The 23,408-nt window shown below is 42.2% G+C and overlaps 1 protein-coding gene across 1 annotated transcript in view; it reads left to right on the forward strand.

Annotated features, from left to right (window-relative positions):
• Window positions 1-5,313: 5,313 nt before the first annotated feature.
• Window positions 5,314-23,408, forward strand: part of Sox102F (transcription factor Sox102F) — a 282,412-nt gene continuing 264,317 nt past the window's right edge. Inside the window, exon 1 of the mRNA XM_026819705.1 lies at window positions 5,314-5,669. Coding sequence (XP_026675506.1) covers window positions 5,664-5,669 — 6 coding nt within the window. The 5' untranslated portion in view covers window positions 5,314-5,663. The remainder of the gene's footprint in view (window positions 5,670-23,408) is intronic.

Consider the following 23,408-nt stretch of genomic DNA (forward strand, 5'->3'; position numbering starts at 1 on the left):
AGCGCTGACACGCCCGGTTGGCCGCGCTTCCGGCGCCAGCATCGAGCCATTCAGCGCGTCGTCGTGTGTCGTGTCGTGCCACACGCGCTCCCGGCGCCTTCGAATTTGCAGTTACCAATTGTACATTGCTCTGATCACTACTGGAAATGCAAGCCACGCTCCGTTTGAAATACGGCCAGCGTAACCGCTGTTGTAACATAAATATCCATCGTAATGAGAAAAATCTCAAGGAAATGTACATAATCCTTTATTTAGTGGAATTCATTAGCGAAACTAAATAATATAATAATATGAAATATGTAAAAGCATGTCTAATACATCCTTTGTTTTGTCTCATAAAAAATAAATTATAACTTGGATCGAAATCCAGTATGCAATGCAATTAGATGCAAGAAATAGTGAAAGATGTCTGGTCTACCTCAGTGAAAATGGTGGGATTCAGTGGAATAGGTCAATAATATTATTTTTTTATAATACAGAGGAAGTACTTAACCAAATGCAAGCATGATTCGGTTTACTTCGGTTAATTCGATTTTGATTTTTAATTCTGCCAAGTCATGTTACCAGAAATGAAACTGGGAAGCGAATGGTGTAGTTTAATCTCGCATCGCTTTAAGTACTAGATTTCTCTCCTGTGAGAACGTGTTTCGTCAAAAGTTCCTCATTAACTAACAAATAATATATGCCAAACATAAATCTGGGTTCTACTTATTCTCTTACTTAATTGTACCCCGAGTTCCGAAGCGTACACGTTGCTCAACTACTTTTACCTCGTCAATAGACCATAATTAATTATTTAACCCGTTCTCACTGAATTAATAGTCCTGGTATGTAGGGAAATAAATCACTAGCATTTCCCTTATACTAGAATAATAATTCTACATTTTTTTATGCTCACAGAAAGGAATATTAATTACTACAAAAACTGAAGCCAACCAGTTCGACATGAAAGGACCTGAACAGATAAAATATTTCATATTTCCTTTCATTAACGCAGTATTTCCAGTATCAGTTTGATAAGTGTACTCTATTCTCAAAAACACAGTCTGTTAAAAAGCATATGTTGTAGTGGAAATGGTTTTACGAAAGGCTACTAGGGCCACGAGCGAACAATTTGACTGCGCCACGTAGCCGTTTTTAAAATGCCGCAGTTAATTAACATAAATAAAATGTACACGAGCATCGTTGCGAGCTGTGCTCATCGCGTCGCGTTGCATCGTGGATGTAATGTTTAAACGACAGCGCTTTCTACGTTCGCAATTTATTCAAGAAGCAATTACTACGCTCGCCGTGGCTATACGTTATTACATCTAATTGGAAATCGACACTATCGGACACACAGAAAGCACCGTGTCTTATAATTTCTGCGTTAATCACTTTAAGTGGAGGCCGGTAATTAGTATTAAGCGCGGCAATTTCGCCTTCCAATCGTAATTTAATCCGCGGACGCGATTCACTTTGATAAGCTTTAATCGCTATTAGGTTCATCCTTGATCCGGTTTGCGGTTCGCCTCTTTCAACGACTTCGTCATTGTCGACGGATAAACTGCCTCTGAACTTTTATTACAAAACGCTTCGGATATACTACGCTTCCTCATTACACGTCGTGAGATTACGTGTCAATTTAAAATTGTTACCGTCACTAAGTTATACGTGGATGCAATGGGAACTTCAATGAACAAGAAATAGTAACATAGGAGGTACATTAATAGCTTTACGTGTTGAATCTATTTAATTTATATTGCGTCTATACAAATATAAGTTGTAAAGTGTGTGAAGATGTACAGGTTGTACTTGCAGAAGACCAATGATTTTAATTTAGATGTAAGCATCTTAGCATAGGAAAGTCGCTACTAGAGTTCAACAAAAAAATATAGCCTTACCTTCTCAGCAATTAAATAATCATGACGAGCCATACTCTTTCTCTTTCATCATTAACTGTGATATACATATCAGATAAATGTGGCGGTATTAATTTGTAACGATTATTGCAGCTTTTTCATCGAGTAATTTTGTGATATTACCACCTGAAATCATGATCGGCACGTATGTATGAATTATTGGTTTGTTAACAGGGAAATCACTTGAATTTTACGGAACTGTATCAAAAATGAAAAGTACTCTTCGTATTAAATGATATTTATTTTTCAATCATGGATCTATAGTGATTTTTTAAGACTGTACGTTTAAGTAGGAAAAGGGAACTAAATTGCGTTTCGGACGGTAGACACAAAAGCTGTTTCGTTCCCACATATACTTTGGACACTTTTTCCGATTCACGATGAGCTTGCAAAGCTAAATGTTCGGTAGCCGAAAATCTCAGGCCGTATATACTGTATACCAACCGGAACGCTTCGGGCAATTGTACACTCATTGTTCCGTTGAATGAGAAACATTTTTAGACACCACTTAGGCGCTCCTCATGGGGTGACACGCAACCGCGATTCATCCTTATCTCTGTTCGGCCTTTTTTCGTTCTCACGCGCCCCGTGGCTATTGTCTGCCGTCTACATCGTGTCAGGCTTTTAGGATCGTACGTCATCCGCATACTAACTACGTACGTTGAAGTACATACATTGAACAGATATATTTCCCATTTTATTGGGATTTTCAAACTTACAATATTATAGAAAATTTCATTTTTTCTTATAATATATTCATAAAGCAATGCATTAAGTAATGTTTATAAATATGTTGATTATATATATATTAATAAATCGGTAATATATTATATCCTTTGAATCTTCATTGCTCGTTTTTTTAACTGTCTAATATCGCATGAAATGGAATACCGTAAACGACTGAGATCGAAGACCGGAGTTGAACGAACTAATAAAAAGCAAAGGTGCAGAACATCGTGATACGCAACGATCAATCATGCCGCAAACAATATGTAACCGGGTAAGTAGATAACGTTTATGCATCGGGGCCATTTATATTTCACGCGGTCTACAATTTCGAAACGCCTCGCAATGACTGTTCTTTTCACGATGCCTGCGTTAATCGCCACGTGCGTCCGTCAAACTGAATAAAGTAAATTGCACGAACCAGTGCTTACGTGTCGTGAATTCTATGTTTCGACCCTCATTATTCCAGCCTTACTCAGCACACCGTTCCGCATAGTCCGATAGATAACAGGCCAGAGATTTATAGTATTCATTGTTATGCATTCTGTAATCGACAAACTAAGTTTCGAAACGTTCTTTCTATTAAAAAATATTTTTATATAATTCTTTTTTCACGGACATGTACAACTCTCGTTTATATGAATCATATGCGTACGGGAAATGAGCAAACAGAGAAAAAGGTCTGGTCACTGTACCGAACCCTCGCAGGTCGAGTTGCAATCAACGTTTCAAGAAATATTGTCCATACCGCGAACGCGAGGTACGTATACTGGAAGGAAGAACGGACGCAGCGAAACGATTTGCCGGAGCAGCCGGTGGGTAAAACTTCGTTTAGCATTGCATCGGGATGAAACAAACCGGTCGCGTGCGTGTTCGTTGCGTACACGCCGAGCGGGGCAGAGGGTCAATCTCCTCGCGTCTTCCTCTTGTTCTTCCCTCTTTCCCTTCCGTGTAACTATTTTCTCCCCTCTCTCTTTCCTTGAACGTCCTCCTCACCTTCGTCTCTCGCTCACCCCTTCAACCCCGTTCGGTCGCTCATCCTTGTCGCACTTATAGGCTTACCTTTCTCTGCACATCTTTTTGATTTTCTTCTACCACTTCTTCTTCTTCTTCTCCTCCTTTCTCTTTCTCTACGCTTGTCCGCTCAACCGGAGGTCGGACATCATTGTCCCTTGTGTTTGAAAAGGGAAAGCAGCTCCAAAGAAACAGAGAGGAACAGAAAAAATGCAAGGGGAGAAATGAAATGCATTCAATCCGGTAGATGGGAGAGGTAACCTGTTATTTCTGTACGGATATTATTAAACGCGCGCTAATTACAATTTCATACGAAGCGCGCGCTGGTTCACGCGCGTGACGAGAATGTGTTATTATGTCTCCATTGACGTTCGTTGCTCACATGCGTTTCTGATAAGTAGAAACTGAACAGCCAAACAACGATTATTCCTCTTCTTTTTCACCGCAACGATTGTCTAAATGACTGGTGAACATTATCACTCTTTCACGTAATGTTGTAAAACAAATTCCGCGCAACCCTTCCGCGTACCTTCTCCGTTGTACGAGCAATCATTAAATTAACCTCGAGATTACGCGTTAAATTTCACGGAAAATCCTGAATATATCCGTCGCCTAGCTAATTCATGTTATTATCGCGAATGTATCATCATGAATTTGCATACGCCATTACAACAATCCACGACGTCACGCGAAACGAATCTTCGTAGACCATTAAGGCCAATCACCCTGACATATTTTCATTCGAAGAAGACTATCTCCGATAACTATGAAACTGATTAGAACAATAATACAGCATGCTTTTCATTTTCTTGTTTCACGACTCGTTTATATACGTACGTGAGAATATAAATGGTATAAGACACACTTTTCTAGTTTCGGGTTTTGGATCAAAGTCGGAAATTAATTGATATTTCTGATTAACACGAAATATTCATCTGTCTGTTGTCAGAGATATAAAAATATTGATTTATGTCTTAACAAACACAAAAATGTCATTAACTGATACCTACTTGCATTCTCATATTTTTTACTCGACTGCGAATATTCCCAACTGATTTATTGAAATCGCATAAGAAACAGGGAAAAGAGATCGAGACGATGGATCTGCCTCTTCTTCGTCTACATTTCAACATTGCCGTGCATGCACGTAAGCAGAAGAATCACCGTGAAACGTTAACGTTATAATAACGGTCGTAACAACGGCAAGAAGTCGTAATTTAAATTGAGTTTCTCGCTTGTCTGCCTGTAATAGCTCTATCGCACGCTACTTGAACGGAAACACGAAGGGAAGACGCAAACCGTATAGACAGTAGATGGAAGAAAGGACGAGAACTCGAGCCCGAGAAAACGAGGCGTCAGATGAGAGAGAGAAAAGACGTATCATGGCTAGATGGGTGGGTGTGAGTGATATCTGGGCGACCCAGGTTGGGGTGCGCTGATCTAATTGATCGCTGTGCTGGGGACAGAGTCAGGATATGACGCGAATCCATTGTGGCCCACATTATTATAATATATATTATATACGTATCCTCTCCGATCGTATAATGAGCGAGAAACACGCCACGAAGAAAGAAAAGGGACAGAGCGTACATGGTTGCCCGGTGTAATAATACGGCGACATTGTTCGGAGCGGCAGTTAGGGAGTGCGGTCAGTAAGTGTCAGTCAGATCACGCGATATATCGGCAATCGAGTATTTCAATGATGCTCCTTGGTACGCGGATATTGTGCGAAGTTTTTTAGTGGTAGTGTCCGTGGATATTTGTCAATTAAGGGTAATTTCTAATTTCGGTGATATGAGACCAGAAATTGAGTTTAATCGCGAATCAACGAACCGATGCTTATTGAACAGGATAGTAGTAATTACTTTTCTATAATAGTGCTGTGAAATTACGTGGTTCCATCAATCCATCATTCACATCAAGACATTGGGGGTCGACGGGAACTGCAAGCTACACCACGGCAATTCCGAGAACGCGTAACACGCGTTGGGGCATCTTCAAAGTGGCGATTCGTTAAAAGACATGCCGGTAAGTCGTGCATGTCAGGCGAGCTGTGAACGAGTAATTGAAGCGCATCCACTCGAAAATGAACGCGCGTAGGTGCGGTATAGGCCGAGGACCCCTGGACTCGAAAGTCTTCCGAGAGCCGGTTCTCGTAGCATTACGCGGCTCCCTGAAACTTATAATGAAGAAAATCCACGAGACGATCGAATATAGGAGACGCGAATATATAGAATTATTAAAGCGAGAGCAACCATGCGCGGGAGCATCCTCCTCGCTCCTGCCTTTTCCAGCCGTCGCTCCCTTCGTCGAGAGGCCACCCTTTTGCTAACCTTTGGATTCAAAGTGTCCTCGTTATAACCGAGTGGATGTTGCTTTAAGCGGGGCCAGCTTGCGCGTCGCGCGCGCGCTATCATCTAACGTTTAATTGCATCGGACTTTAGCGCCGGATATAACTTCACTGCCGGAAATTAACAGGCTTTAACTATTGCCTATACTCGTGGACATACAGGTATAAATTATGGACGAGTATGTTTGACACAGAGAAACGTAACTGTTTCCGAATGAATTGATACATTTGCCATATAATTTACATTTATTTTATCATATTTTATATTTGTTTTTTATAATGTACCTAAATCATTTGATGTAGTATCATCTACTGAGAGTAGGAAATAACCCGTCAACGCGTTAATATACTGTTTCAAAATAAGATTATGAATTAACTACACTGCCAGTGATTATCCAGATCAAACATTTTCCAAAGCATCGCGAACTTCTCTGTCCACGGGATTCGAGCGTCTCAGCTACGTTTATCACGAATACATTCAAGAATCAATAAACCCTTGACGTAGTAGATACCGCGAACAGTGCGATGATCTCGGTTTGAACTTATCGGACACCCGATGGGCATGGTCGGGGCCTAAAATAATTGCCCGCAGTGCAATATAAATGATACCAAGATTGTGGAGCGGTCCGGTAGGATGGGTTACGGGGTCTCTACGGTGTCCGTGGCTCCTTGCCACGTGTGCGCGCGTATACGCGCACCCATGGCCCGTCGACTGGCTACTTGGTACGCGAGACGTACGCGCACGTAATTGCGTGCCCGTCCTGAAATTATTCATCTCCTCGGCCACGACGCACTGATCCCAGGCAGCGCGCGGACCGACCAGCCAGCCGACACCGGAGCCAGCCCCAGCGGTATGATAATGCATAGAAGTGCCAGTCATTATACTTATACGTAGCCGGTGTATCCACTGCCCATCCTACCTATACTCGCTACGCAGATTACACCACCCCGAGCTCTTCCTTTTCACTCTCTCTCTCTCTACCTCTCCTTTCTCTTTTTCTCATTCCCTAAGTTTTCTTCCATTCCCGTCAATGATCTTTCGTCTGCGCGTTCGATGGATCTTACCACTACTCCTTTTGTTCATTCTTTCACTTTCCTAGCTCGCATTTTTACTTTCATTATCTGCGAGGTATACTCGTGGACGCGACTACCGCGTGGTCTGCGTTGTACCTGTGTTTGGATGCCACATACGCGAGCCTCGGCGATGCACGTGATGGTAAGATGGGCAGAAAATGTTGTTGGCAGCGTAATGGAAAAGTGGAAGTAGTAAGTGTAATTTGAGATAATTGATTGTGAGAGCTCCAACGATGAGTTTAGCGTATTTGGAACGAGCTACCTACCTCAAGTTAAGGAGCATGGAATGCTCAAGGAAGTTATGATTGATTATGACCAGTAATAATCTATTGATTTTGCTTTTAAAAGAATACTGCAATATGCTATAATTATTCCAAACATTTATACTATTTTGTAGAATAATTATTAGTAATCTGTACACTTTTAAAATATAGTATCTAAACCTGGAATCGGAATCTTAGAAAACATGCAAGAACAACATAGAAGTACTTACCGTAGTTTAATTAAATTCGGTTACTCTAATTTACATCAGAAAATAAATAAAGTCGACTATAAAATAACGAAGTAAATGATCATATTACTTATAAGCCATTTAATTTATAAACGCATTATAACAGCCATCGAATGTAACGTTTTTCTAAATTCTAATCCATTCATTTTACTATACACACGAGTTTCATCTACATATGGTGCTATTAAATGTTATCTCGTTAGAAATTAGTTTCACGCAAGCTGGAATACTGGGAGCAACTGTTTAATAAATAATCTGATAGCTGCACTATGCGTTTAGTTCGAATAACATTTAACATAAACTTCTTATAAAGCGTAATTCGACGATTCCAGGCATTCATTTGTTCGCTAATTTGTTTGCTAGCTAATCCAGCTTATAATCATCAACTGGGTCTCGGTGCAACGTGCAATTACACACGCGCGATAGCGTGTAATGTTTATGGCGTCACGGCTTCGACGAGTCGTGTCGCACAATGTGCTCACCTATCCTCCCCTTTTCAGAAACTTCAATTACATGTGCACGGCAGCTTGCAATTACGCGTGTGCGTCGTACGCTGCGTGTATCCTTTTGGTCACTCTCTTCACTCTCGTTAAAAGCCGGCAGACCTGTGAAACGGCTGCGGACGGCTGTACGATTAACCGAATTTTCAGCGAAGTTTCGTGCAACCTCCATAGAGGCTAGTGCGGTGCCACGCTCTGATTCGAGACATTAAAACTCACTTAGGATAATACTCGGGTGATTCGTTTTTAAACGGAACGCGCTCTCCGGGTGCAATTTATCTCGAATTCTCGCGCGATGCCCCCTGGCTGGGCCAGGATGATATCGTTCACGGTGGATGAAATGCTCTCAGACACGTTGCAACAACAACAGCAATTTTGGTCACGATTTCTTGGGAACGTGAAGCATAACATGCTGCTGTCTGTAACGTGAAACATTCTTCTTTCCCAATGACGCGACGGTTAAAATGTTCAAGCAACTGATTATTTCTTTAACAAATCATTAATGATATACATGTACCAATATTAACTGTTCACTGCTTGAAATTAATGAAGCAGAACTAATCTGGTGCAATTTAAATCTCGGTCAGAATAATTTTAAATGGTTTTGGGGGAATCTTAAACGAATGACAGGCTTATGAGCTGAGGTTGCAATTTATCTTGTCTTCTGCTAATGTTAGGGGCTAATGTGAGGTAAAATGCTAATTTCGAGTATAAACGTTCAGATCATTTATGGATACCTCAACATTAGAGTAACATCGTACTCTTCTAAAAGATACACCTGACCATACTTTTACGCGATGAGAACGTACCGAGTAAAAGGAAATCGTCTAAGATAAGTTATGTAAATACTGATTGGCAGAAAAATATATATAAAGAATAATTTCAAATATAGAGATGGATTCATTAAAGGATTTTTATTCATCGTCACTTTCGACTACACAATTACGACAAACTTGTATTCTTACTGAAGAAGAATCATTCCAACGTTCAAAGTATCCTGTACTTTCTATTGATTATGATGACATCTGTTTTAATTGTTGTTTTAATAATTTCTTATAAAATCCATTCCATCCCAAATCCATTTGAAGTAACTCGTGCAATATTAGAAAGCTTTTCAATGAAATGTTCCAACTTATTCCGCAATTGCAATCCATCTTCAATAAAACTTGCACAGGATAAAATGTCTTCATGATTATTATTATCATGATAAATTCACGTCAATAATATACTTCTATCAATCGATACCGAATTGTATGCGCAAGAAAGTAGCTAATTTCGTTTTTAGAAAAATGGTGACGATGCAGAGCGCATATCAGCGTGGCTACTGATGAGAGCATTAAGAATGGTTACGCGCGAGCACCGCGGCGGAAGTTACGCGCACGATTCGCGATGTCCGTGGTTTTATCTCTCTCGCGCTAGCCACAATCGTTTCCCCCGCAGCATTCGCCTTTGTTTCTAGGACCGCGCAGATAATGAACACAATTACGGCAAGCTTTTTGTTCTACAAATTACACAGTAATACGCGGATGCATGTCTGTGGCTGATTGCCATGCCCCGCCATCCTTACGGCGATACACCGACGTAGCTGCTAGTTGCGTGCGTATGATCATACAGTTGATTACACGGACAGGCGTTTACACGCGAATACGGGCGAAGAAAGGGAGGATTGTGCGAGTGTGTATGTGTATACATCTAACTCGAACCACCGTCGCGCGAAAAGACGAGAGGGACGACAGGAGGATAGGCAGGAGAGTCGCAGGAGCAAGGGGAAAGGGCGACAGGGACACGGAGTAAGCTCTAATTGCATTCAATAAAGCAAATAATAGCAAGCTCATTAGAGCAGAGAGAGGAGCTGGCGAGTTGACCGCGACTCGTATGCCAACCTGCCTACGCTGTCGGACGGAGGAAGAAGAGGATGAGGCGGAGAACGAGGATGAGAACGACAGCGAAAGATGGAGACAGCGTACGAGGTAGAGAGGGATAAACGGTGGAATTGGTCGCGGAGTCGGAGGCGGAGGAACAGAGCAGAGAAACCGGGTAGAAACTAGCGGTCGTACCGTCGTATCGTCGCGAGAACCACGGTCCGATGTCATTTATTGTCCCTGGTGGACAAGCGCAGTTTGCCAGAGCGCGCACCCCCCTGGCCCGACCGTGAGGAGGGGTCGAAGGGGCGAGAGGATGGTCGCTGGTTGGGACCCGGTCTATATGAATGGGCAATAGCCATGCGACCATTCGCGGCCTTCGTTAGCTATTTATTCCCGTTTATTATTATTCGACCGTATCCCATATATACTCTCGATCCGCACTCAACACTGTATACCGCGTAATCGATGAGTAGCTATTCCCAGGGAATGTCAGCCTGTTCGGCCTGGGACCCGCGCACCGCATCGACGGGAATTCTTTTCGCTCCTTCGTACTGCGTTGCGCCGCTCTACACGGGACATGGTATATGCATATTATTTAATTCGTACTGCGTGCATCGTTCTCTTTCAACCTTTTGTCCAGTTTTGGGGCTCCTTTTTATTGCATTGACCAAACGATATCGATCTGATTGGTGACTCTTCATACAAAATTTTCAACGCAGAAAAAGTTCTAATGGAAGTACTTGACGTTTTAAAAAGATCTGAAGATCTGATTGTAAAATTGGACAGACGTTCCATATAAATTAGAACAACCAAATCTGGGGACCATTGATAAGCGAGTGAATTCCATGTTGATGGCAAATAAATCTGCTCTTTTTTCCTTCTAATAAGAGAAAGAAAGGAAGCTATCTGACGCGAGCGCTCGTTTTTTCGTCCTCAGCCATAAAGGACAACACCTGAACCGGATCCTATTTCAGCTTTACAGGGAGCGTACAACGAAGACCACGGTCGTGTCGTGTCGTTCAGGGACACGAACAATGAACCACGCATGGACAGGAAAGCTCGTTCCGAACAAATCGAAGCCGTCCTTCGTGGAATGAACGGTGCAACGGACAAAGAAACAGGCGAGGAAGCACGGACGGAGACGGCGAAACAGTGGTCAGAGTGGAAAGGAAGAGAATCGGCCGCCCCCGACGGGAGTAAACGCCAGTAAGAATGGCGATTCTGCTAATGTATTCCGCGGTTGTGCGCGCTCATTATTCAGTGATAATTAATTGACGGCTATAAATAAGCGGCGCGTCCCGGCACCGCGTAAATAAATGGTTCGCGCGAACCGGAATGGTAATGGTGACTTTGACGGACCGTTTAAACTGGAATAAAGCTGGGATACCCTCGTTCTCCCCCTGGGGTTCCTGCGCCTCCTTGCCCATCCGTACTCGCTCCACCTAACGAATATAACTCACCTGGCTACCCCGGCCTGGTCCGTCCATACAGTGTCGTTCTTGTATGTACTTCAGAGTCGGACCCCGTCTCTCACCACCGTCCATCGGGTCCGGAGAATATTTACTTACCCGGTCGCTCCCTTAAACGTCGACCACCCTGTGCTCGAATCTCGCGCTGTCCATCGTGCCACGTCTCCGTTGCACGATTCTCGAGTTTGTGCGCCGTTTCACTCACGGCTCGTTTTACACCTCCATAATCTGCGATCGTGTTTCCAGTTGGGACAATCGTTCCCTGTGATTGCTGCTGTTGTTTTGTTTCGTATTTATAAAATTTTAACTCGTCAAACTGCACTTCGATCACAATTAATCGATATTATCAGCCTATTGTTCGAGGGGAACTGCAAGCGATCCATTCAGTTTTACTGTTTCACTTGCTGTTGACTAATTCTATTCCCAACAAGAGCGCCAGACAGAGATGAAGCTGAATAGGTAATTGCAAGATAGAGACAAGGCAAACATTCATGAAAACGGTACAAGTTATTATAGTCTCGACTGTGTAATAACCAGTGGCTTTCCTTTACTTCCTCGTTCACGCCCACTGTTCTAATGTTGGACAGTGCATAATTAATTCTCGCCGCAACAGTAACTAATCGTAGCTTAATTCTTCTTAGGCTAGGAGCAAATTAACGATTATCCTGTGGAACTTATTCCGGATATTGTTTAAGTATAAAAATCATTGGATTCGAGACGGTATATGAGAAGCAAGATTGAAAATTATTTTTATCGAGCCACATGAATGAGTAGAATATACGTACACATTGTGTTGAAAGCTATAATTCATACATACATATATGTATTACCGCTTAATGACAAAATTATAGTTCTAAATGCAGCATTTTAAAAAATATGTTAGATTACAGCTTTGAACCAGATAACATGAAAGAATGATAATTAGGTGTAATTATTACGTAGATGGCAATCATGGAAATTGAATGGATAGAAAATTCCGCCAGTATCAAACACACACATTATCATATTTATATTTATCGTTCAGAATTTATTGTACAATTTTTTATAACCAGCTGCGATTCCGACTAAAACCGTGGTCGCTGTTGACCAGCTCCAAAATTGTACTACCTGTTGGCACGAATCGAATTTCTTTCCAACGACCCTCTCGGACTCCCTCTTCGTTCGTAGTAGCCGAAACAACGTCAAGAATGTTCGGTGCCCGCTGTTTCCATGCGAATCTGTCGTCATCCAAAACTCAATGGCGGATGCAGATGCGTATCTGGGCGTGCAAATCGTCGAAAAAGATAGCACAATGAATCGTGGCGGCTTTATCGGGCGCATAATCTCAAAAGGACGCGGAATCCCGCCTAATAACCTTTCCGTCGATCGACATTGTTATGGACCGGTCATTAGGACCCTCTCGCTCTTCATCGCCCTCGCCTCTCACCCCCTTCTCGGTGGTGCTGCTGCCGGTCGGACGGTTAAAAAACGTAGGACGCCGTATATCGGGATCCTTGTACTGTTGGGTTTCATCGGCGCACACTTATCTTAAGGGACTTGAAAATCCGGTCGCATTAAGATATCTATCTGAACAACGGATGTGCGCCATTAAACTTTTACTTTATTTAGCGCTCGGAGCGGAGCGTACTCTCTCCGCGCGATTCGACGCACGAAGAGACAGGTCGAAATTGGAGAGACAGATCATGGAAGGAGAATGAAGAGATAGAGGAGAAAGGAGCCGAAAGAACAGAGCAAATGTGCATGGTTCGCATAAACTCGTACGAATAGTGCGATTTATCAATTTTAAGGCTGTTCTATTAAAATTAGTAAATGGTAGGAGCGAGGTAAAAGGATAGTAAAAGTAGAGAGTAAATGTGCAGTTTAAAAATTTCCAAAATCATAGTTAACATACACTACTATGGTTGACAAAATTAAATAATGATTTTTTAAACAAATTAATACGATTACACATAGAAAATTAATTGTTTTGCGTTATTAAGTAATCATGTGAACGTCATTCACTTTTTATCCAGTTATTCGGCAATATGTATTATTAGGAAGTATAAAAAATGAATATTCGATGCTTAGTTTGTTGTTTTGGTTTGGAGAGTTCAAGCAAATTAATTTCTATTGACAAGCACATGACTCCCATATACTTCAGTATAAAACTATGCTAAAATGTACAACTTTTGAAGCTTATCGATATGTTCCTTAGGATGTGAAGAATATCATACTACAATTTGATTATGATCTAAAATATCATTTAATAAAACGATCTTAAGTGTGTTTTCGTTTCTCAAGCAAGAACGATACGAACGAGAAACGCGTATGAAGCAGTAGCAAGTTCAGAAGTCAGTATTCCCCGCGGTATGCAATTGTTCTTAGCTCTCGGACGTGTAATTATTATTTACGTTTACTCCTAATGACCGGCTCTTGCACGACACCATTTAGAATTGCTAATGGCGCATCTGTGCGCGGCCACTGTCAATAGCCACTAAAACTCATTACCTAGCCGGACTAACTAATTGGACACATCTGGATTGACGGAGTGCCCGCGTACGATTGGTTATTAAATCGCCAACTCGCCGGGATACCGGCTAAGAATCCTTATGTTAATGCCACCGCTACCATTACGGTATGGAAGCATGTACACGCCGTCCTGAAGGATCGTTTATGTACGGAGGATGGTTTATTAGTCCCTTAAAGACATTTCTTCCCATCGTATCATGAGAAGAACCAACGGCGAAAAAGGAACAAAAGCAACAGGGAAAGGAGATTGAATGATTGGGGAGCGAAAGGCTGTAAAAACGTCATTCAGCCTTAGAAAGGAACGAAGTTCCGTCTAATTAGAGGATCAAGAGAAATATTACGCATTCAAGTTAACAATCTTCTTCTACTTCAATTTACATCATTATAATCTACAAATTCTTATTTACAGAATCTCAATTGAACGAAACAGTGTAATAAAGAAATTCGTGTCTCATAGATTGGTTCGACAATTGGTAACAGAGATAGATTTTTCGTTCCTATTAGCTATGAGTTACAACGAAACCTGCATGAAATATGAAACGAAAACAAATGCACGAGCAGCGTAAACGATTGTTAAGCGCTTATCTACTCGCTAGCAGCAGAGTAGTCGGTTTAACCGGAGAGTTACGAGCCTGGAACTCGTTACGCATGCATAGGCGCGAACATAAAACGTTGGACTTGCGCGGACGATGTGTGCCTCCGTTTCTAAACGATAGCTTCGTCTCCGTCGAACGATGTCTCCAATTTTTCTAATTTCTTCACCAGCACTGGGCATAGTTGCTGAAAAAATGCGTGATGCTCAAAGCATGCTTGAAAGCATTCAGATTAGTATTCGCTTCACTAGAAATAGAGGATCTTTCCCTTCCGTACCTCTCGACGCGCGTTCCTCGCGGCCGCGAACGATGTCGGTCGAAGGCGACGATGCGCATTATTACTCGCGTTGATTTAGTTGAGGGCTGCGAATTTACGGATCCTCCCTCTTTGCGCGCAAGTCAGACCCGAGAGGAACTGAGCAGGGCAAGCTCTTTCTCGTTAGCCGCCTACATTATATTACCCATCGAGGGGCATACATCATTCTCTCTTCATGTAAGTATCTATAACAGCCCGAGAAACATTTGCAGCTCACGCTTTCGCGAGGGAGACGCTGCGCCCTGGCCCATGGAGAGAGAATACTCGCGTGGGCAGTCGCGCGACTGAACGGCCGCGGCTCGCTTGCTACGCCGCGGAATTGATGTACTGCGACCGACGAACAATGCCCTGTGTACCAGAACCAGGGCGACGGACGCGCGTTGCCTTCATCCAAGCCCACATGTACCTCCTGATCCTCTTTTCGCCTCATTTTCTCATTTAACACTGTGACTTCTCATATTCCGCTCTAAATTGCTTATTCCGCTTTTTATTTGTTTGAAAAGTAAAGATTTACAAACTCGAATCTTCGGCCTTTGAATATAATTGTTGCTACTGTACTTAGCAAACTATAGTAATCTCCACACAGTGAGGGTTTTTTGCATGGGTTAATTACTGTCTTTCAGTGACTTCGATCTATTAAGGGAAATATGAAGAACTGTGATTAAACAGTCTGTATAAACAAACATGAAAACTCGACTGGGACGAACGGAACATATTCACTGCCATTCAGTAAATTTTTAATCTTCAAGTAAATGAATACCCCTACTGAGGTAATTAAGCGTTAAAATAGACTGTAGTCGCAATTTTGCTTTTGATTCTACCTTATACTTGCCGGTAATCAGGAGGCTCTGGTATTACAAGACCGTGGCGTGTAATTCTCGATAGAGCGACGCGTATCGATAGGAATCTCGAACAGGCTTTGTCGTGATTCGTTTTAGCCGTCTAGGCGTTCCTGCCCTTGTAGATTACGTAAGGGCTATAATTATTCCTTCGCACTGGCAGAAAAATGGTAATTATTTAACATGCTTAATTGCGCTTTTCTTCTCTGCTGCCCATGGCGGCGTGTACGCAGTCTGATAGGTCCCGATAGCGCTTTAATGGTAGAAGAATTAATTATACGCTGCACGCAATGCGAAGAAAGTATCTCGCCGCTTTTTGCCCGCGGGGAAAGGGAGCATTAGGTGGTTAATTGACCGGACATTGCGTTAACGAAGATCAATGGCGGTCACGCCGTCAACGATGGACGCAGGTCGTCCTTCGAAATAATGGTTTAATTATCTGTCCTTGTTTCACGTAAAGAGCAGAAGTGTCGCGAAAGTTCCCGTTGGTTATCGTCCATAATAAATGATCAGTGTCCAAAACACATGCATTATTGCATATTATAATACATATTACATGGAAAATAGTTTTATTCAATTAACTTCATTCGGAATTCACTACATTCTCCTTTCCAATAAATCTGTTAATAATTTCCAACAATTAAATACTAATATAGTGTTTTATATTATATCATTCTGATTTGGGGATATTTTCAACCAGTCTCGGATAAACGTTTACCCCAAAAACGAGCGAACCGATCAAGGGAGACAAGGTAGAAAATCTTTTCGGATGTAAAAAGATTAGGCACGAAAAGACGGAACATTTACCTACCCGCGGCGTCGTATGCATCGGCACCGGTGCATTGTTGCGGGCTCCGCGGCTGCGATGTTATCTGCGCCGGTGACGTTGTCGTGAATTGTAAGACACCGGCGCGCGGGCCGCGGATGGAAACGAACGGATCGAAGGAACCCACGGCCATGTGAAATATACGTCCACGTTTCGCCTTCTATGCGGGCCGATTATCTTGGAGCTCCGCTGTCGTTCACGCGGTAATTGTCTCTGCCCCCGGACTGGCCGAGCCCCGTTCGATACTTAATGAGACGTACGATTGCTCCCAATTTGGTAATACGGTACACGCTACGTAAACGGATTGCGGACCGGATCGTGGATCCAACGTAAATCTACGTCGTGCAACTGTCGCGCTATTATGTCGGGAAAAATTTACGGTGTCGCGGTAAATCGGAGGAATCGCGATTGTTCTTCAGAGGAGAGTGATAACACGTTAGTGAGAATGTACGTAATAGAGTCAGGATCGTGTGATACGCGCGTTCTGTAATTCAACAGTGAACCTACCATGCACCGATCTTAAGTTCTTCATTCTTTTATACAATATAAAAAGAAAATGAAATATTGTCATACTCTTAGAGTCGTAATTATTATTTAATCTGCCACCGAATTGAAATACCAGTTTAGTGTTGATAAGAAATGAATTCGTACTTAATTATCTTTTCTAAAATAGAACATAGAAAACAATTTGTACATGTACAAATAATTCAAATCGTTCGCCATAGAGAAATCGTTAACGAGTGTTTGTGAATCGGAGAAGGATCAACAACATTTAAGTTTGAATAACTTCTAACTGGAACATTTCAAGGGGGAATGTGCCGGCGCGGAGGAATTGGAACCTCCCGAAACGCGGGTCGCAAATCAGTGTTGACAGAGAAAGCTGAATATATTTGCCAAGCGGTAATCCATCGTGAATCGATTCTGCAGATATATCGGATCGTGTGAACCGGAGAATTGCGCTTCGCCATGGCTACGACACACATCTACACATGCATATATACACATGTACAAGATGTCTTCAATGGAGATGAATTCAAATAAAAAAATGAATTGAAAATCCATAAATATCAGCAGGAAATAAAACATTTATCGTCAATTTTTGCATTAATAATAGAGCATATTTTTATTTCAAATACATTTTTTTATACATAATTTCAAAGATTTCTATACGAAAGTATCGATTCTAAAACTTATGAGGTGGCAATTTACCTGATTATACAAATTTCTCGTGAAAGATTAAAACTTCTCAACTTTTATAACAATTTCGATGATTATGAGTTCGAAAATTACAATTTTCTCCATTTAATGATTACTCTAAAATATCTATACTGCCAATGGCCGGGGACATACAAGATAAGTAGGATTCTGAATGGACTTCTCTTTTGCAATTAGAAACGTTAGAAACCGCTCGGTGTATGGATAGATACATTTCGCAACGCAAATTCTCGTATTCTTGCTGCAGCCTCGAGCGATCGTTTAAGGCTTAAATTCTTTCGACAGTTTCCGGGAAAGAGTAACAGATAGCAAAGTGAATTGAAATAAAACTCAAGGTATGTATAATTGCTGAATGCATTTGTTCGTAGATACAAGTGTTTCATGAGATTTCTTTACGACCGACGCTTGTCATGGGAATCTAAGCTTGAATGCAAGTTCTGTGATATCGAGCAACTGATCATTACCAGATAGAAATGTGTACCTATGTAATTACTAACTGCATAGTGCTGTGCATGTAACTATTCATTTCAGAGTAAATATCACTCTATCGGAAGAGTTTACACTATGCAGTACGATGACTTATAGGTATAGTTTTATCAAACTACGATCGAAGGAGTACTATTATTACCCCTGAAACATCGCGTCATTAACAACAAACACACTTAAGGAACAGCTGTGTCAGGGTTGTGACTCTGAACGGACCACCTCCGAATCCCAAAAAGCTAAACGGAGAAACGAACAAGAAGTAACGCCTCTTAGCTGCACGGCATCAGGGGGAAGGCAAATTCCAGAGAGCCGTCTTCGTGAAGTCTTTCCCTCGGCCAGGAAGTACAAATCCCGAACAACCATTCGTCGTTCCGATGAAATTTATCACTGAACACGGGACATGTCTTATCCGGGGAAGCGCAGTCGCGCGCGACAACAACAAATAGGTACTTAGGCCCAATGGGATGTTCACCCGGTGGAACAAGCGTGGATTCTACCGGTTTTTAATAATTGCGTCCAGTGTCCTCCGCCTTCGTGGCTTATCCGCCGCGAAACATTGAAAACGCGAAATGGTTGGATAATTTCACGTGCATATCTTCGCGCTGACGGCGCGCGTCCGCTGCAGAATCGCGTGGCAGCGTCATAGAGCTGCCGCGATGCATTAACGTCGATGCACGATGGATTCCATCAGTACCTTAATCACACCGATACCCACGACGAGAAATCATTAAAAACGGCAGTCTTGAATTATTACGAATTCCTTGCGATGCGTTTCACGACCTCACCCGTCGTAAGAACTTCGCGTTTGAGCATTGATCATAAACTGTTTGATACTTAATAAGCGAATGATTTCCAAACACTTTTGCAAATAGTGGCTGACTCGGTTCTATGCACTCGGATAATGAAACTGACAGATAATACGTTTGTACGAGTTTCGTGCATTTCGGAGGAATGCATTTCATCGGTGGCTATAAAAGATTTTCTATAGAAATTCTTATCTCTTGAATTCAACGTTATAAAACACATTCTATTCCTCTATTATTAGCATCATTTGTCTACTACCAATTATCATTCCTTTAAACAATTCTTCGAACGATCACTATCGAAATTCTTGTAACTGCGTGAATCCATAATCCAAGTGGATCACAAAAGATTGGGACACTGAAAGGGACCGCAGGAAAGCAGAAAAGGCAGGAGACAAGAGACGAGGGCGAAGGAGTTACGGGTGAGCCGTGGTCCGGCTGACAGTAAGGTGTCGGGTGGTCGGGGTCCAGCTCGCTGTCAGCCTGTCAGCCTGTCAGCCCACGCACGTTGGCACCGCGCCGAGTCAGTCCCGCGTGGAATCACACGGATTGTTCACGCGGCGCGTGCACACAACCCAACCGCAACGCGTTCCGCGCTTGGCACGCATTGTTCGGAGCATGCGGCGCGGTGCGCGGACCTACTACGCCGTGCCGAGTTGCACCGAGCGTAGAACTGACGCGTCCGATCCGCGGCTTACACGTCATTAGTCGCGGAGCTCGCAGACGTCGCGTCGCATCGGTACCTTCGATTCGCTTTAACGAGCGCTCCTCGAAAATTCCGCGCGCGGTTCTCACCCCCTTAAGGCGTTCCAACTGATTCCAAAGGCGAATCAAGTGCTCGTCCACTAGAATTCTTCAAGTTGCGAAACGCAGGCTGTTTGCATTGGACTTAAGTACGTGCATTTATACATTACATTAATCAAATAAAAATAATTATTGGTAACGATTGTTTATTAGTATTTTACAGCCCCACAATTATTATGCGAAATAAGTGAAACGCACATTGCGTGATATAAAATCCAAATTCCCATTCTCTCTAAACATTAATCTACTTAGCATTTATTCCTTGCATTAAAAGGAAGAGAAGTCGCGCGCACTCGAGGATTGATGGAATGCGCATAACGGTTGGAAGTGCGTCCGGCATTACGTTAATTAATAGAATCAGGATCTACGCGTTACGGAAAGATGGCTATTTAATGATTAATTAAAAGGCAGTAATTGGCTAATTAAATTTTATGTGCTACAAATGTAAACATTATCGTTGTATATCGAGACGAACGCGTAGACACGTTACCTAAAGGAAATTTGTTTCACGTCACGTGAAATAGGTAAAACTTTGATAACGATAGTAGAAATCTGTTGAACTAACAGCAGTTCGCATTATTTAAATCAGACCGGCTCATACCGGATGTAACGAGTTGTACCAGAAAATCACCCCGTTGGTACAGTTAACGGAAAGCTTTGTAATTGTTGAATTATAATTGCCGGAAAAAGCTATCATCATCTGATAACCGCCACGCAATGGTCGTCGCGTGGAATTAATATCACGTTGTTAGCTTCGATAAGAATCTTATATTACGAATATCTGTTCGTTCATTGTACCCGAAGCTGATACGATCTTTTCCCTAATCCGACCTCATTGACGCCAGAGTGCTCTTTTTCCAGTGGGTCGACGCAACCGATTCACGAATGCCAGATGTATAAGGAGTGTATGCTTTAAAAAGTGAAAAGCAAAAACCGGATGCCTCGTTACCATGTTCATTAATTCTAAATGCAATCTCCTGTAAGTGACGTAGATGTAATTATACGCTACTGTATTTTTTTAGGAATATGGCAATCTTCGCTCGTAGCAACAGCTTTTCATGTAATACATAATTAGTTATGATATTTCTATTTCATAATTCAAATCATCGATTGTCAACGACCTGCAACTCTGCAACATCATCGAACACTTGATCGCGATCGTATCGCGTCGTTGCGAAACGGCCTGGCGACAGAAAGCCTCGGGCATTTATCAGCTAGACTATTGAATTATGTAATTTTTAATTTATATACAAGAATATCGTTCTCTCGAAAGCTATTCGGCGCACAAATAAGTCACAGCTGGAGATGATTTACGCGTCCGATCTACAATAATAATGCGCACGATAATTAATAAAATTCTTGATAATTTACAATCCTAGCGGTCGTATCATTCTTGCCAATCTTCTTCTTTTATTGAATCCCGAATCGATTTTATTCAATCTCCGTTGTTCCCGCACGTTTTCCGCTGATTCGACCTGCGATTCACCCCTAAACGTATCATTATCCGGTAAGCCATCTTAATTGACCTCACCCCGTGCGGTCGGCCAGTAATCGGCGCGATTAAAATCGGCAGGTTGCCGACGCAAGGAACGTATATACCTATATGATAATTCAGAAGGTAACCAAAGGCGGCGGTCAATGGTCACGCACCTGTTCTCTAAACTTCTTCCCTCTTTGGTCTCTGTTCCGCAGACTGACAAGTCTGTTACCTTTCTCTTACACCTTCTCTATCTCTTGCCACGTTATACTGCGTGCTCTCTCTATCTTTCTCTCGTGGGTCAAGGCACCTAGGTTATTGGGAGGCCGTTTACCTTTTATCAGGATGTGCAATGTACATTCGTGTACCGAACATACACATTTAATAATCTCGCTTCGTCTTTGTAAAAGAGCTGTACTATATTCTTAATATTGCAAAGAAATGGAATAAATTCTTACCGTCCAATAAATTCGTTGTTAAAATGCGAACTTTTTGAGTTTCGAGGAATTATAACTCGTTAATAGTTAAGAGAAGTGCGTATCGCCACAGATGCGGAAATGTGTCGCTGGCTCGCAAGATTCCAGTGCACGGTCACCGTGACACAGTCATTTGCTACCTTCGTGATGCGCAGCGGTGCCTTTCACTGAATGACGTTCCCCAAGATTTAATAGACAAATAGAAAGATGTACGCGCGCGTAATGTATGATTATCGTCGGATACTTTCCGATTAAACTGCTGTAATGCGTGATTGAATGGTAAATAATTGCAGCACGCGGGAAGAGATAGAAACGAAAATTGATCCGTAGCCTGACGGAGAAACTAAGCGAGGGAACATCGAGTATAATAGTTAAATACCCGGTGCGTATCGCTTACGCGAAAGCTAATCTCGTCGACTACGAAGCTCGTTCGGTTAATTATCTTTGACAAGAGCTTTCCACCGACGCGACGCGTACAACTCGCTCGGAATTAATTGCTTATTCTTTGACCGATTAACCGACGACAAGGGGTGCAATGTCACTGATGCAAGGACACACGAAGAGGTAGGAATCATCGTCATCCACGATAATCTTTCTTTAATTCTCCATTAAAGATAAATAAATTGTGATATTGTAAGAAAAATGGTACTCTAATATTTATCGATTATGCTGTGCTTAAAGTAAAATAGACAGGAGAAGTATAAAACCATTACAGCAATATCGACGAGTAAAATTAATATCTCGTACGGGAGCACGAGATGGGTGCTACACATCGGGTGCTGGTTTCTATCGGGCGAAAATAAAAGAGCAAGTTTCCACGATTTAAACTCGGGAGTCAGCATGCGGCTACGCATTACCAATTTGTAGATGCGTGCATGCGTTGCAGCGAGCGGAAGAGGGAAAGAGAGAAAGAGAGAAACAGCGATTGGTGTGGTGTGGTGCGTCCGCACGCGAGAACACCTACACGACAACGTCCGGTTGCGCGTATCCCAACCCGTTGTAGTCCCGGTTTCTCTCCGGCCGCATGCGTTATAATCTCGATATCCCATATATTCACGTACAAGACATGCCTCCCATTTTAAATATACCATCGTGTAATTCATAATAAATGACTTATAAATGCAATGTACTTTTTGTGGCGGCCGCATCGCGCGCCCGTTGTGCGAGCAACCACGTCGCACCATGCCGTGGCACCTCTTTTCCTCCGATGTGCTGCGCCGCTGCGCAAACGTGTAAACTGCAAGCCTTTACGCGTGCATTTTTTTAAATTCATGCAATGTGAACGCACGCGTAGCCGTGTGATTTTGTACCTACGATTTCGTACTTCTTTACTCAGAATTTGGTGTTTCATTGAAATTCGAGAAAAAAATATTGAAAATTCTATATAAAAAAATGAATGTGATCCTCATATCTCGAGTAAGAAGCAAAAATATGAAAAACAGATCACAGCACTGTATGTCCCCCTAAAAGTCATGCAAAATATTTATCATACAACTACCTTGCGAGTTATTCAAAGCCGTCATGTTACAAGACTGACCCTGTATAATAAAATATTCTAATAACCGCGGAGCGCTTCTTTTCACTTTATTATTCTGTATTCTGCTTCGATGATTTAAAAACATTATAAAGTACATCACTTGCGTGTTTTATTATGT

The sequence above is a fragment of the Ceratina calcarata genome, unplaced genomic scaffold (genome assembly GCF_001652005.2).
Source record: "Ceratina calcarata isolate Rehan_Ccalc_2016 unplaced genomic scaffold, ASM165200v1 scaffold107, whole genome shotgun sequence".
Lineage (NCBI taxonomy): Eukaryota > Metazoa > Arthropoda > Insecta > Hymenoptera > Apidae > Ceratina > Ceratina calcarata.